The sequence below is a fragment of the Mirounga angustirostris genome, unplaced genomic scaffold, assembly GCF_029215605.1.
Source record: "Mirounga angustirostris isolate CCGP_5_RB_7025 unplaced genomic scaffold, mMirAng1.0.hap1 SCAF_8, whole genome shotgun sequence".
Taxonomy (NCBI): Eukaryota; Metazoa; Chordata; class Mammalia; order Carnivora; family Phocidae; genus Mirounga; species Mirounga angustirostris.
Genome location: NW_026991716.1, coordinates 113,177,658 through 113,194,652, shown reverse-complemented (window position 1 = coordinate 113,194,652; position 16,995 = coordinate 113,177,658). Strand labels below are relative to the sequence as shown.

General features: G+C 40.5%; 1 protein-coding gene across 13 annotated transcripts in view; it reads left to right on the top strand.

Annotated features, from left to right (window-relative positions):
- Positions 1-16,995, top strand: part of EPB41L2 (erythrocyte membrane protein band 4.1 like 2) — a 210,748-nt gene that overhangs the window by 83,077 nt on the left and 110,676 nt on the right. For all 13 annotated transcript variants that reach the window (XM_045865542.3, XM_045865541.3, XM_064598106.1 and 10 more), the window contains 2 exons: positions 15,237-15,718; positions 16,435-16,644. In XM_045865542.3, the coding sequence (XP_045721498.2) occupies positions 15,251-15,718; positions 16,435-16,644 (678 nt within the window). In that variant the 5' untranslated portion in view covers positions 15,237-15,250. The remainder of the gene's footprint in view (positions 1-15,236; positions 15,719-16,434; positions 16,645-16,995) is intronic.

The following is a 16,995-nucleotide window of genomic DNA, read 5'->3' as shown; positions in this document are numbered from 1 at the left end:
CAGAACCACTGTGATTACCAGATGATCTCTGCACATTTCTTTATCACCGACACTGTGGGGAACGAATGCTCTTCTACCCGCTGAGGTCATGAGCCAGTATATCTGCGGGAGGGAGGCACATGCGTACTTGGGAAGTAGAAGTTTTCTGTTTGGGGGCCCAACAAAGAATGGTGTCTTAAAACTATTGGCAGCTTGGGTGTGGGAATAAATAACTGCAGGCGATCCTGGTGATCTGGAGAGCCCACCCATCGGAGGTGCCCTGCCCCGTGTCCAAGTCCTGTGCCTGGACACGTGCTAGGATACCTTGATGACCTTCAGTTCACCATCCCACCTGGATCGCAGAGTTGGAAAGGGAAGTTTTAAACTTTGACATCGAGCTTGCTTGGATTTTTCTGGGGCCCGGAGGTTGAATGCCTGGCATATTCTCCAGCAGAATTCTGTACTGAATCAGGTTTACAAATGTTGAATTCTGAGACTCTTACCGCCAAAGAAAGAAATATATTTAGCCGAAGCAAAACCTTGTCCTAGCCAGCCCCACCTAAGAAGTAGTTGTTTGAGGCTCTTCCTAATAAATGAAGTCGTCTTTGAACTAAACTAATGCTCAGAGTAGCAGTACTTGTGGGGGAAAAGGGTTTTAGGCATTCCAAATGGCATGTCTCTAACTTCATTGTAGTTACAGCTTTTCCCTCCTGGGCTTGGAGGGTCCATATGCTAACAGTCTACGGCACCTTCTGCTGATCCACCAGACTAGTGTCAACATTTGGATCTGCTTACCTAAGCTAGAAAAGTCATGCAGTTTAGTCTCCTCTTTTAAGAATAGATGCTGTGCTTTGGCATAACTCTTTGGTGGTGCTGTAAATATTTAAAATGGCAGAAGTGCTAACGATCAAAATTTTAAAAGTGAATGATATTTTTTGGCTAGGTTTAGATATTTATGCCTGTTGACTGCAGTGTTTCAAAGCTTATGGAGAAGAGGATTTGAAAGTGTGAGATCAGTGTAGGCTCCAGCTTGGTGGCCTTGTCATAGTGTGGCGAGTTGATTGATTTTGACAAGACTTTGTCTTATGACCTATTAAAATGCAGCGTCTGCAGCCTGTGCATTTATCCTGTTCAGTTAACCTTGGTGGATTTGTCGTTAGCTTATTTGGGAAAAGCCTACTGAACTAAAGAATTAATTTTTTTAGCTAAAGAATTTGGAGTTTGATTCACACAGAAATAATATTAGGCTGGTTATAGGTTACCAGTTGATACCAAGTGAGTTTTCTGATGGGGCTGGATAAGGATCCTATTCAGAAGGTAGTTGTGGGATGAGCTCAGAAAAAGCCCACTGCCTGGTGTCGGTTACGATGAGGAGAGATTGCTGGTGTTGGCTTTGTCCTATTTTGAGCCTGGTGTGGATGACATTGGAAGAAACTGCACATTAGTGTGTTTTTCTTTTCTATAGGATGTTATGTGATGGTGGTACAAATGTTTCCCAGGTACTAGGAACATCACAAAAGACACTTATAGAGAAGCCACCAGATGCATGATGCTGCACTAGGAAATGCAGTTACTCATCTGTACAAAAGTTTTACCCTCTTCATGTGAGTTTAGGAGCAGCCGTGGGCAGGGAAGAGGTGTAGACAGGGAACATGACCTCGTGCTTGTCCGGCCAATTTTGTTCGTGCTTTTCCCGATAAACGTGGAGGAAGCTGCTGACAGAGATCGGGGATGTTTATGTTTGACCAGCTTAGAAGTTTAATAAGAATCTTCCCATTCTGGTTTATTTCCCTTTAAAAAATTTTTCGACTTTTAGAGAAATCTGTTTTCAGGTTCCCTGTTTGCACTCCTCCAGGAAAGAATAGGAATAATTTTTTTGGCCTACCTGCAAATGCACCACTGTTATTGTTAACAAAAGACACCTTTTTGTTTTAACTCTACACCGAAGGGGAAAAGGATAAAAAACGAGCAAAGTTTTCTCAGGAGCTGTGTGTGTGTGTGTGTGTGTGTGAATTTTTTTTCCAAAGAAGAATTGATTTCCTTGAAAGATGTTGGTCTGCTCTAAAAGCTTAGGTTTTGAGCTTTTCCTGCTTAGGAGAGCAGCCTATATAGGGCAAGGGGCGGGTTTGTGATATAGACTGAATTGGAGGCTACTGGAAATCCATTTCTTTAGAGGATGTAAAAATGATCTTAAACCTCATATGCCAGAAAATCAATTTTATTTTAGGCTATCTTCATGCTACTTTTAAGCTGGAACAGACTGGAAGGCTTTCGCACCCATACAACTCATTTGTGTGTTTTTTTCTAAAGATTTTATTTGACAGAGACACAGTGAGAGAGCGAACACAAGCAGGGGTAGTGAGAGAGGGAGAAACAGGCTTACTGCAGAGCAGGGAGCCCGATGTAGGGCTCGATCCCAGGACCCTGGGATCAAGACCTGAGCTGAAGGCAGAAGCTTAACGACTGAGCCACCCAGGCGCCCCCATACAACTCATTTGTGAGGACAGAGCTAGGTGACAGGGCAAGGTGGCTCCGTCGCTTATGGCAGTTCTGGCATTTGGATTGTCTCCAAGGAAGCAGACCAACCACACTGGGTTCACTTCATGCATTGGATATTTTATTGCAAAATACTGTTCTCTTAATAAAGCTTTTAAGTGCTTCAGTTTGTGCGGACTTTTCACTGAACAATGTGTGTCCCATATTTATACCTCTATACCTCATCTACCTAATGTCCTCACACCATTCCCCATAATAATCATTGTCATTTCTCTTCGGTGTCCTTCCCTATTTTTTTTGTGCATATAGATGCAGGAATGTGTATGTGTATTCACATATTTATAACCGCCACACCTGGCTTTCAACCTGTAGGGTTTCATATATCGTGTGTGATCTGAATCTTGCTTTTGGTACTTCACAGTGTAACTCGGAGATATTTCTGTAACTGGGATGGATACCTTCTTTTTATTTCTTTATAGCTGCATGGTATTCTGTTGTACTCTTTCTTTATAGCTGCATAGTATTCTGTATAATGTCACCTATTGATGGGCATTGATCTTTTGCTACTACAATGTTATTATGAATCATCCAGACATAATTATTTTACATTACATATGTGCAGGTGTATCTATAGGATATGTTCCCGCAAGCAGGATAACTGGTTTAGAGTGTATACACATTTGGAATTTTGATAGCTGTTGGAAAATTCCATTGGTTAGCACCCATTTTCTCTTCTGGCGATTATATAAGAATGCCTCTGTTTCCATAGTCTTGTTCAGTGATTACATGATGAAGCTTTTGGATTTTTCCATTCTGAGTTTTTAGTTTTCATTTCTTTTACTATGAGTGCGATGGAATATCTTTTCATGTTTGTGTCCTTTGTATTCCTCTTTAACTTTGTACTTCTCTAGCCACTTTTTTTCCCCCTAGTTGGGGGTTGGTCAGCCTTAGCCAGTTCAAAAATCCAAAACAAAGTCGTTTTTTTATGTTGAAGAAATTTATAACCAGGACGGTTTTATTTGGCTTTTTTAGTCAAGTTACTTCAATTTTGCTAGAGAGCAAATAGATCTCCAGCAAACACAACTGAGAATGAGGATCAAGTGCTCTTTAAAAAGTGTGATGCATTTTTGTATTTCAAGAGTGTTTAACCAAGAGTTCCCATGTAGGGCCATTGTGTGACTTCCTGAAGATATGACAGTGGTTATTTCAAAGAAAACTGTCGGCTTCTCAAACTAGTAGTAATTTCTGAATCTAAATGACCCAAATTTCTGAATCAGTGATGAGTGGTTTGAATATATATTAATGCTAGTCTTGCTACTTCTGTCCCCCACGAGAGCAGGATTCTTTTCATCTACATTGCTGGTATCTGGTACCTATATGTGAAAGGACTCAAGAAATTCTTTTCGAGAGAAGGGCCTAAAGTATACAACCCACATCCTGAAAATAGGTGAAATTTATCAGGGGCGGCTCGGTTAGAATGTATTGCTTAGGACTGTAAACACCAAATGGGTAGTAATAGTTTGATTTTTGCTTTTTCAACAGATAATGAATTGTCAGGCGTTATGCTAGGTGTTGGTTCTAGGATAGTGAAGCTGTCTGGGATTGGTGGCCATATTGTGTACGGTTTCTGGGGCTGGACAGCCTGGGTCTGAATCCTGGCTCTCCCGTGTATTGGTTTATGTAGTTTTGTGAAAATCCTTTATCTTGTCTTTCCTCCATCTGTCACATGGAAATAATCTTAATTCCTACTTCAAAGAGTCATGAAGATTAAAGGAATTGCCACATGCAGTCACTAGAACAATGCTCAATAAATAGCTAATATTGTCACTATTATTTCTGTTCTTACTGTTACTATTACTTTTATTTTTAGTGAACAAAGGGACATAGTCCCTTTTTCCCAGAACCCCTCTTTGATGACAGTGGCTAACCATTTATTATGAATTTACGATGTGCCAGGCACTTTATGTAGAGCATCTAATTTAATCCTTAGAGCACCCCAGTAAGTATGTATTCTATCCCTGTTTTGCTTACGAGGAAAATGAAATACAGCAAGGCTAAATAACATCCATGGTTATATGGCTAGTGGGAGACACAGCTGGAATTCTAATCCTGTTCTTTTAGTTCCCAGGCTTGATCTCCAAACCACTATGTTATTTTATCCAAAGATTAGATAGCTTCGCACAGAAAGAATGTAGCTCCAGCTCTGGCTGTTAAAAAAAAAAAAAAAAAAAAATTGGGGCCCCGTCTGAAAGAAGGAATTCAATGCAGTTCATCAATAATTTTGACCACACAGTGCTTAACTGCTTAATGAAGAGCCAGCAGGGTTCTGGATGTCTCTCTCACTTTGATTAGTGTGTGCTATTGGAGGGTCCAATATGAGAAGGTTTATGTGCATTTTGATGATGAGAATGATGTCCGGTATTGGGATCCTAATGACTTCTGCACAGCATCTGGTTATTGAGCCCCACTCGAGGAAGGGGTGTCTATTTTGGGAATAACCCTAGTTGCTTGTAGAAAAGACTTTGCCTGACACACATCTTTCTTGATGTCATGTTTTTAAAAATTTTAATTCTAGTGTAGTTAATATGGAGTATTAGTTTCAGGTGTACAAGTATAGTGATTCAACAATTCCATACATCGTCCAGCGCTAATCATCTTGATATAATTCTTAATGAGAGCAGCAAGGACTTGGCTTTTAAAAAATAAGATTTTAAGCACTTATCTTAGGTGTTACTGAATTGAAATTGAAAATTTATTGAAAATTATGTCTTGATTTTTATTGGGGGGAGGTCCCCCCAATATATGAAGAAAGGGAATCTTTGAGGAACTCTAAGATTTGTTTCATTCTTATTTACAGTTAGAATAAAGAATCATTTATCTCCGATATTAATTCAGATACTAGGTTTTAAGAATTTGAGCATCAGGAAAAAAATAGAACATTTTGACAACCATGGCTCTTAGGTATGAGGGCCATAAAACCCAGTGGGGGTAATAATTACCTGAGATAGTTCTGTATGTGTTTCTAGTTTCTTAGGGCTTATTTTTTACCACTTTGTTTTTGTTTTGATTTTGTTTTTTAAAGTAAGCTCCACACCCAACATGGAGCCCAATGCAGGGCTCGAACTCAAGACCCTGAGATCAAGACCTGAGCTGAAATCAAGAGTCAGATGCTTAACCCACTGAGCCACACAGGCGCCCCAGAGCTTATTTTTTAATGCTGGCCTCAGACTCTGCAGAGGCTAATAGTAGCTGCAAGTAACTGAAAACCCCGGCTCAGCTGTGTCCCATTGTTCTCTTAGTAGGGACTGTGTTCTCTCACAGAACAGGAAGCTCCCATGTAAAACCTGGCCATGTGCAGCATGCTGGCCCTGCTGTGTGTCACTTTGTCCTCAGATGTTCTCCCTTCTTGGATCCTCAAGATGGCAGTGGCATTTCTAGGAGTCAGGTATACAGTGCTCAGAGACAGAAGAGGGGCCTTCTTCACCTTGTGGCTCTTTTTAGAGGGAGGAATCTTCCCAGAAGCCCACCAGCAGACTTTTTCTGCAAGTCGTCTTGGCAGGGGGCAGGAGACGACCATGATGGCCTTAGACCAGTAGATCGTTGCCTTGTGGCCCAGCCTGGAGCCGGCGCCTGCTGCATGCATGTGGAGGAGAGAGAGAAGCCGAGCAAAACTTTAGTTCTGTTAAAAAAGAGAAAGGGTGGAGGAAATACATGCTCTGAATGTAATCTGATCCTGCCTAGGCTTGAACTAGCCGAGGGCTACAGTTCGTATCTTTTGTGTATGTGGGTTTAATTTAAGCCAGATGCTAGCTTATATCTTTACAGAAATAGTTCTCTTTTATAGATTCTTTATCCCTTTAAAAACAAAACAAAACAAAAAGCCATAGAGTGTGTTAAGGTAACTAGGGTGGACAGCATTGGGTTGTTTAAAAAAATAACTCGTCTATCCTCACCATATAGATAATTTAAATGACAAATCGTCCCTTTGGAATGTAGCTATACATATTTTCAATATGGAATATAGTATTCTATAGACCTTCTGACACTTAAGAAAAATAAACCTACAAGGGAGAGAGGAATTACATGCAGTCTGCTCTAATTACGTGCAGTTGGCCTGTTTTTGTTACTCCTTTCCCTCTCCAGATATTTCCTTTTCCTTTTTCTTCCCTTTCATCCTCCTCCTTTTCCCTCCTCCCCTCTTTTTACTTGTATATATTTGAGAAGCACGACTCTTATTATTTCCTAAGTAGAGTTAGGTGGCTGCCGAATCATTTCTATATTGGGGTTGCTGTTTTGTTTTTTCTCACATTCGATGCTTTCAGGGAATGTGGTTGGGTATTAAAAGACCCTTCTCTTGGGCTGTAGGCTGTTGGGGGACATGAACGTAAGCCAGAGATTGTGGGTATCAGAAAGTTGCTCTCTCTGTATCCTCTGGCCAGTTACATTAGGTGAAAACCAGTTTCGTCAGACCTAGATAAGTGACAACCTTGAAATCGTGCACACATTGCCGGTATTCTAGAAGTTTGATATTTGTTGTGCAGCTTGATTTCTTTCTCTAAGTTCCCAGGAAAGCCTCTCATGATTCCCTTACCACCATTTTGGAATTTAGAAATGCATACTTTTCCCTTTTGTAAATCTGGAGTCCCCTATCTAATGGAATGAGCTTTGTTGGTAGAAATCCAAGAGCTCCTATTGCTCTGATCTCAGTTGAGGATGAGAGCCACTCCGGCAGCAGCACCTGCCCTGTTGTTTGCTGGACACAGCGAGGGCTCTTAGAGTAGCGCTGGTTCTCTCGAGGTTTTAAGGAAACATCTGGACCCAATAATTAACATGAACCCCTTGCTTGAAGTTCTTTGGAGGAGTGTCTAGAGTTGTGTATCTGCTTTGCTTTGCTTGTTGTGGTACTCTGATTAGGGGCCAGTGTGTTCACTAGCATGATGTTATGTGGTAGGTTGTTTAGGTTGGTGATAGAGACGGCACTTTGGGATTTACTTCCCATTCTAAAGGTAAGAAAAAAAGAATGGTTTTGCATAACACAACTTCTTACCTAACCAGTGCTGATCCTCTGTTGATGGTTTTCTGCTTGGTCGCGTGTGAACTGATGCATGCTGTTTCTCATGGAGCCGTTACAATAATGAACACTTCTATCAACCCAGATGGAGAATGCCAATGTGGTAATTGTGTCAAAACCACATGCTTGTCTAATGGGCTTGGCTGGTCACAGCAATATTCTTTTTGGTTGCTGATAAGTAGAAAGGTCTTTACTTAGTATGTTATATAACTATACTAATGATGGGTTTTAGGTATTTGTAATTGTATTTATAATAGGTAATCAGTGGAATGAGCATAGCTAGAGTTTGGGAAACCACAGTTCTGAGTTTGGCTTCCCCAGTCTAGCTTTGTGATCTTGGGCAAATCTCCTGTCTTTCTGAGCTTCAGTTCCCTTGTTGATAAGATAAAATGAGTATATTAGATTAGACGATTTCATAGCACTCTGACTGGTACCTCTACGTGCCAGTCTAGATGCTGGGAACATAGCAGTGAAAAAAGAAAGATCCCAGCCCTTGTGGGGCTTTCATTTTAGTGGGAGGGCTTGTGTTCCACTGCAGGAGTTTCCATGTTTTAGTGGGTGATGGAGTTTAAAGGCTTATCCACATTTGAAACTCTTGAGAGTCACAGGCATGATAATTATGGTGAATGGATGTGCTATAATCATGTTTTCTTGATGGTGGTGATTTGTTCAAGAAACCATTATGTCAACAAAGAAGGTTTGAGCTTTGTTGATCTCTTGAAACTATTTTAAGAATGTACTTATTTACATATAATTATATCCGCCCTTATTTTTGAGTATTTACAAAATACAATTTTATACAATTAGCCAATTCTACTGTTTCTTGTTTTTTTAAAAAATTTTATTTAGAGTCCAGTTAACATACAGTGCAGTACTGGTTTCAGGAGTAGAATTCAGTGATTCACCACTTGCATACAACACCCAGTGCTCATCACAGCAAGTGCCCTCTTTAATATCTTTCACCCATGTACCCATCTCCCACCCACTTCCCTCCTGCTTTTTTATCTTGTAACTTGTATTTGGATGGACGCTACTGATCAGCTCTGAGGTTCTTACAACTTAAAAATGTGAATACAGTAGTGATTGAGGAAGACTACTTTGTGAGGCATAAAGGTGTGGTTTATATCTGTGCTCCTTGTCTCTGTGTTAGCGCCTTGTCTTTAATTTCTGTCCATCAGCTCAGTTGTGAATAGCCAGGTAATAACATTCAAACATGATTTTTCTTTGTGATGGGAACTCATGTGTAAATTTCTTATTGGGGGAGGGCCAGCCCTAATTATAGTGAATCACAGTAGATTCACATTCTGTAGTCATTTTCACAAACTGGTATGGATTTTCTTTGAGGACTACGCCGAGAGCCCTGGTTGATTCAGTCTTTCCAACATTATGAAATACAGGTGAAAACACGTGTACACGGCTGTGTGGACTTCCATTCAGTGGCCTTGGACAAGTCACTTAATTTTTACTCTCTGTTTGTTACGTACAAAATGGGGATAATTCCTCCCCTGTAGGATGCTTTGAAGAGTAGAAATTAATGTGTATGATATCTGACCCAGTAAGTGATAGCTCTTAAGATTAAAATACAAATATTAATGCTTCTAACATAGTAGTGGAAACTTTAGTTTTATATTTCATTGCTTCTAAAATATTTTGACCAAAAATCAACTTTACTTGATTGGTCTCCAGATTATTTCTCATAGCCAGAGTAATTAGAGAGCTACCAATTATCTTGATTAGCTTGGACAAGGATGGGACATTTTTATTTTAATTTTTACCAGGGCATTGGTTCAACTCTCAAAATGTAATTAGAGAGTATATACTAAAAATCGACTTTGGTCATTTCATGATTAATGTAAATAATCTCCACTTAAGTGGTACATGGAAAATGGGAAGGAAGAAGACTTTCTGTGCAATATGGGACCAGTTCAAGAACTCATGTAAAGCTCTTACTGGAATACATGGTTTTGAATTTTAAATACCTAATGGTGATACAGACGCTAGAGAAAGCAGTATGGAGGTTCCTCAGAAAATTAAAAAAAAAAAAAAAATTAACTACCGTACGATCCAGCAATTCCTTTTCTGGGTATTTATCAGAAGAAAATGAAAGCACGCTAACTCAAAAAGGTATATGCACCCCACGTTCACTGTAGCATTATTTACAATAGCCAACATGTGGAAACAACCCAAGTTTCCATTGATGGATGAATGGATAAAGAAATTGTGACACACACGCACACACGAATATTACTCATTCATAAACAAGAATGGAATCTTGCCATTTACAGTGGCGTGGATGGACCTGGAGAGCATATGCTAAGTCAAATGTCAGAGAAAGACCCCTTAAGATGTCTCTTATATGTGGAATTTAGACAACAACAAAATCAAGCTGATAAAGAGAACGACTGGTTTTCTTATTAAAATTAATTTTAAATAAATTGAGGGTAAAAAACAACTTAGGCTTATGAATAATAACTTCATTCTGTTTACCTGAATTTTCATTTCAAATTTTTGGCGAAGAAAACTCAGTCATATTAGCCTTATAATGATTTAACAAATCATGCCTCTTGTCTTCCTAAAGGAAGGCGATGCCTTAATATTTTGCACATTTTAGTTTATGTTGAAATAATATTTTCTACAAAAACTACATAAAAATATAGTTTAATACTGGGGCGCCTGGGTGGCTCAGTCATTAAGCGTCTGCCTTCAGCTCAGGTCATGGTCCCAGGGTCCTGGGATTGAGTCCCGCATCGGGCTCCCTGCTCCACGGGAGGCCTGCTTCTCCCTCTCCCACTCCCACTGCTTGTATTCCCGCTCTCACTGTGTCTCTCTCTGTCAAATAAATAAATAAAATCTTTAAAAAATATATATATATATAGTTTAATATTACTCAAATCGCCAGTTTTTGATCTTCAGGAATATTGATGATAAAATTTTTGCTCAATATAACAGGCCGAAACCTATGTAGCCCACCTAGCTTTATTTATGGGGTTTATGTCCCAGTTTGACAAAATACGGTGTTTACATTTGGTGATCTGATGTCGACACAGTAGAAGTTAAACATGTTCCTAACAGACCTACACTTAATACTTTTATACTTTATAGAGATAGTGAATTGATATGTGCAAATATTCAAACATGGATAGAATTAAAAATAAATGCCTAAGAATGAGAAGTAAGATTGGCCTGTAAATGTTCTAGTTACCTAAAGATTCCTCCTCTGTAGCATTGCCCTCAGGGACATCATTTCCATTCAGCTCCTGGTCTCACTGTGTATTCCTCCTCTCCCTCATGCCTTTTCTTCTGCCTGACCCTGAAATGTTGGGTGGGGATAAAGTTCTTCTCAGGCCCCTCTAAGCTCAAACTACCCTTCTTCTCTAGGCAGTGTCCGTATCATTGCTGCTTTTAACTGTCCCGCATGTGATGACACCTCGCAAATCTGCATCTCCCACGCATATCTGGTCTCTGTTCAAGACCCGTGTGTCAAGTGGTCAATTTGACAAACTGGTCAATCGCAGTCAATTCAAAACCAAGTTTGTCTCCGTCAGACCCTTTTTTGCTTGTGTTCCTTATTCCAATGGGTGGTTTGACCATCACCACAGTCTCCCGTGACCTGAGGCTTTTCCTCCCATGACCTGAGCCCTTTCCTCTGTTTGACGTGCTGCATTCATTGTGGACGCCATGTCATGTCGTCTACCTCTTTACCACTGGATTCATTTCTTCTTCGCCTCGCTGCTCCTGCCAAAGTGCAGACCATCATCTTCTCATGTGTGGGTTATCGGGACAGTCTTCTGGATGTCTTTCTCTTTCAGTCTCTTCTCTCATCCTGTACTTTCCAGCCAGGTTGGGCTATCGAAAATGTGGTTCTGATTACCTTAGTCCTCTCGCTCTGTAAAATGCTTGTGTGACTTCTTACTGCTTTAAATCAACCTCAAGACCTTTCATGTCCTGGCTTCTGCCTCTTTGTCATTGCTGTTTGGTCTTCCTCCTTCCTTCCTGTCCCCATAGCAAGCTCCCACTTCACTCGTACAGTGGATTATTGTGCAGTACTTGTGGTTTCCTGTGGGAGGAATATTCTCATGTTGCTACACGTCCCTGTGCTTGGCACACGCCTCCTATCCTGACTCCCTTGACCGAAGGCTCTTCATTTTAAAGCAATTCGGATGTCCACTTTTGCAGAAAGGCTTACCTCTTCTCTGAATCTGGGTTAAGTGTCTGTCTTGCGCCTTTTAAGCAATGTGCTCTCGACTTAGTTGTACACCACCTTTAGCTTCTCAAAGGCAGTCTTTTATTCATGTGCCCAGTACCTGGCACGTTGTAGGGGCCCATTAAATATAGGCAGGCTGACTGAATGTTTTCATGCTCACATATTGGAAATGAATAACAGTTTTTTAAAGACTTCGAGAGAGAGCGCATGCATGAGCAGGGGGAGGAGCAGAGAGAGAGGGACAACCAGACTCCCCACTGAGTGCAGAGCCTGATGGGGCTCCATCTCACGACCCTGAGATCATGACCTGAGCCGAAATCAAGAGTCAGATGCTTAAAACCCACTGAGCCACCCAGGTGCCCTGTGAATAGCATTTTTTAAGTTATTTTTTATTACTGAATTCTCACCCTTTTAAAGTTTATAATTCAGTGGTTTTCAGTGTATTCACAGGGTTGTACAACCATTACCACTGTCTAATTCCAGAACATTTTCATCACCTTCAAAGGAAACCCTGTACCTATTAGCAATTGCTCCCTATTTTCTCCATCTTCCAGCCCTTTGCAACCACTAATCTACTTTGTCTCTGTGGATTTGCTTATTCTGGAAATTTCATATGAGTGGAATCATTCATTCAGCATGTGACCTTTTGTATTTTTTTTTTAAGATTTTATTTGTCATAGAGTGCGAGCATAAGCAGGGGGAGCGGCAGACAGAGGGAGAAGCAGGCTCCCCGCTGAGCAATGATCCTGATGTGGGACTCGATCCCAGGACCCTGGGATCATGACCTGAGCCAAAGGCAGCCACTTAACCGACTGAGCCACCCAGGCATCCCAGACCTTTTGTATTTTTTCACTTAGAATAGTATTTTCAAGGTTTGTGTGTGGCAGCATATATTGTACTTCAGTCCTTTTTATGACTTAATATTATGGACACACAGTTAATATGGACACACCCGTTTTGTTTATCAATTCATCAGTTGGTAGGAATTGGGGTTGTTTCTATTTTTTGACTAGTATGAATAAGGTTGTAATGAACATTTGTTTGCAAGTTTTGCTGGGAACGTATGTTTTCATTTCTCTTGGGTGTGTACGTAGGAGTGGAATTGCTAGGTCCTATGCTAACTATTTGAGAAACTTTTCCAAAGTGGCTGTACCACCTTACCTTCTTGCCATCAAGGTTGAGACTTTTACATTTTCCCCATCCTCGTCAGTACTTGTTACTGTCTCTTTTTTTTTTTTTTTAAAGATTTTATTTATTCATAAGAAACAGAGGCAGAGGGAGAAGCAGGCTCCCTGCTGAGCAGGGAGCCCAATGCGGGACTTGATCCCAGGATGCTGGGATCATGACCTGAGCCGAAGGCAGACACTTAACCATCTGAGCCACCCAGGTGCCCACTGTCTGTCTCTTTGATGATAGTCTTCCTTTAGTGTATATAAAGTGGCATCTCATGGTGGTTTGGGTTTGTATCTTCCTAATGACTGATGATGATGAGCGTTGTTTCAAGTGCTTATTGGACATTTGTATATTTTTGTTGGAGAAATGTCTACTCAAAATTCTTTGCACAATAAAATTTTTTTTTAAAGATTTTATTTATTTATTTGAGAGAAAGAGAGAGAGACAGAGAAACAGCATGAGAGGGGAGAGGGTCAGAGGGAGAAGCAGGCTCCCCGCTGAGCCGGGAGCCCAATGTGGGACCGATCCCAGGACTCCGGGATCATGACCTGAGCCGAAGGCAGTTACTTAACCAACTGAGCCACCCAGGCGCCCGCACAATAAAATTTTTTGTCTTTTGATGAGTTATAGGAGTTCTTGATATATTCTAAATACTAGACTTTCATCAGATACATGATTTGCAAAAGATGGTGAAGAATATTTTAACAAGTTTAATACTGATACATGCTACAACATGGATGAACCTTGAAAGCATTATGCTCAGTGAAAATGCCAAATGTTGTATAATTCCGTCTATTTGAAATGTCTAGAATAGGCAAATCCATATGGATTGAAAGTAATTGCCAGGAGCTGGTGGAGGGGAGAATGGAGAATAACTATTAATGGATTACAAAATTTCTTTTGGGGATGATGAAAATGTTCTAGAATTAGATAGTGGTGATGGTTGCACAATCTTGTGAGTAGACTCAAAACCATTAACTATGCAATTTAAATGGGTGAAGTTTATGGTTTGTGAATTATATCTCGATAAAGATTTAAAAAGGAACAAGGGTATGTTATGTTTTGAAATATTCAAGATTTGTACCACTTCTGAAGATAGGTGGAAAATTTGTTACTGGCCAGGGTGCCAGGCCTTTTATCATTGTCAAGAGAAGAGAGATTGTACTCTCTCTGCTGTTCTTGTCTATTTTTTTTTTTTTTTAATGTCAGTGGGGGAGCTATACTTTAAAAAGTACCTCTTTGCTTATGTGAAATTGAGACAACCATTTACTTTCAGATTTATTTATTTTTTAAAGATTTATTTTAGAGAGAGTGTGGGCAGGGGGGAGGGGCAGAGGGAAAGAGAGAGAGAGTCCTCAAGCAGACTCCCCTCTGAGCACAGAGCCCACTGTGGGGCTCAATCCCAGGACTCTGAGATCATGACCTGAGCCGAAGTCAAGAGTCGGCTGCTTAACTGACTGGGCTACTTTCAGATTTAATTTCAGTTTTTTTTCATTAGTTGTGATAGGATCACTTATTAGATGCACACTTTTTCACTACCCCTATAAATGTCTTCATTTGGTTCAGATTAGGGACCCTGAGGTACTTATCTTAAAATCACATCTACAAGGAAAAACCATGTTTGAGGTTGAGTGGGATGGAGGGTTAGATTTTTTATTATAGTTTGAGTAGTCTCAGAAGACTAACTGCTGCATTGAAATAATGTTGGCATATTATGGGATTTAAATTGGAAAAAAAAAAAAAAAACCCTTTTCTCCCCCAGATTTAATTTTTTCACCATTAAGCACTCCACATTTAGGATTCATCTTTATAGTACCTGACTTTTTTTTTATACCTCAGATTTTTGTAGAATTTGATTTCCCTACGTGAAATTGCAGTGAAATGTGTCTTTGTACTTCCTAACATTGTCAATTAACTTTTTGTGTTATAGAATAAAGGATCCTAAGTAGAGAGAAAAGTAATTTCCCTTAAAAAAACGGGAGTTTTGCGGGGAAAATTACTTATGGCCAGATGAAACGTAATAAATGTAATCACTCTAAGCTGTTAACGGTTTCAAGCTCTACCAGTACAGAATCAGTTAGTTCTATTGTGATGGCACTTCTGGTTCTTTGATTCTGATGGAGAATTCTAAGAGTAGCAATCTCCATTTTGTCTTGTGCTTATGAGCGTTCCTTCTCTACCCATTTTCTCCCTATCATCTCTCTACAATTTCCCTCCCTACCCTTCCTCACCCCCTGTTCCTTACCTCCAAACTAAAACTGAGAGAGTTTGTAAGATAACATTTTGTGATTTTTTTGTTTGTTTTGTTTACAGCATAAGCTGTAACCATGACCACGGAAGTAGGCTCCGCATCTGAAGTGAAGAAGGAATCTGAGCCATTAGGAGCAGATGCCACCAAGGAGAAACCTAAAGAAGTAGCAGAAAATCAGCAGAATCAGTCCTCCGATCCAGAGGAGGAAAAAGGTTCCCAGTCATCTCCTACAGCTGAAAGCCAAAGTAGTCCACGCCGCCAGAAGAGAGAGAAGGATCCATCTGAGAGCAGGGGCATTTCTCGATTCATACCCCCGTGGCTTAAGAAACAGAAGTCCTATACCTTAGTAGCAGCTAAAGACGGAGGAGATAAAAAAGAGCCTGCCCAAGCTGTTGTGGAAGAGATTTTAGATCGAGAGCAATCTCTTCCTGAAGGAGAAAGGCAGGCCAAGGGCGATGCTGAAGAAACTGCTCAGGGAAAAGAGCAGGAGATGAAAGTTGATGTCAAGGAAGAGAAGCCCTCCGTGAGCTGTCCTGAGGCACAGGTATGTTTGAGAAGGAATTGTCTGGAAATGAAAGCTTGGTGTTTGAACCACATACCAAAAAGGAGTTGTTTCTTTGGAATCCTGTCCAGATTTCTTGTATTCAGATACTATTTTGGCTTACTGTGTCTGGAATATGGGGCCTGGGGTAGTCTGCCACAGCCTTCTCGTTACTCGTTTTTTAAATCTTTGTCAAAATAATAAGGCCAAAAAATTAACTATGCAAACCATAAAAAAAAAATTCATGTCTCTTCCTTTTAAGGTTAAACAGATACTCTCCGAATCCTACTTCTCCTTTTTAAATAGTATGGATTTTTATACCTTTGATTTGATGTAAGTGTTCAGTGAGTAGGAAGAAGTAGATTTGTAGGTGTGAACATTTTGGTTGCTTAATGAAGCCCAGGTTTTGCCATGGTGTGAAATTATAATTGGAAATTTTATTATTTAAAATGATATTTAAATTTTAGTTGCCAGGACGTAGTTTCTTTTACTCATGTGATGCTGAAATTACCAAATTGGCAAAATGAGAAAATGGGCGGTGGATGGGGGGAAGGGCAATACAGGGAAATACCCTTTTCGGCAAAATCTTGAAGTCTTTAAAAATCTTAGGCTGACGGGGTTTATAACAATCACGATTCTTACTAAAGATTTTCCTTTGAATACTTGGTCTTCTGCAGATCGGTTAACTTTAGTATGAACTTCCTTTTTTCCATTAACAGCCCGCTGAAGGGGTAAGTAAGGAGAGAGAAGAGAAGGCGAAGGAAATGAAGGAAGACAAGTCAGAAGAAGTAGCAAAGAGGGAGACCAAGGAAGTGCAGACCAATGAGCTAAAGGCAGAGAAGGCCTTCCAGAAAGCCAGCAAGAAGACCAAAACGGTCCAGTGCAAAGTGATGCTCCTAGACGGCACCGAGTACAGCTGTGACCTGGAGGTGAGACAGGGTGCCGCTGGAGAGTGGTCCTGATACCTAGAATGCGAGCGGAAGTCGAAGCTGCCCTCCCTGGTGGGGTGGCACAGTGTGTATATTGTTGTGTTCCTATAAGCTAGCCTGTCAGTTTTGCTTTAAAAACCAAAAAAACCTGGAAGTGGGTCATTTCTATTACAGACAGTATTTCCTGACCCTTGGGGGGAGGGTGGCGGGAAGGGGGGGCTTGGCTAGTTTGCCCGGGTCATGTGGATTGGCAGGTGTTTGTTCTGAATGGGCGTTAAATAGTTGACCTCTTAGCCTTGTCTGTAAGGGATTCACTTGAGGAGAACCAGTGGTGCTAGGTTGATTATTCCA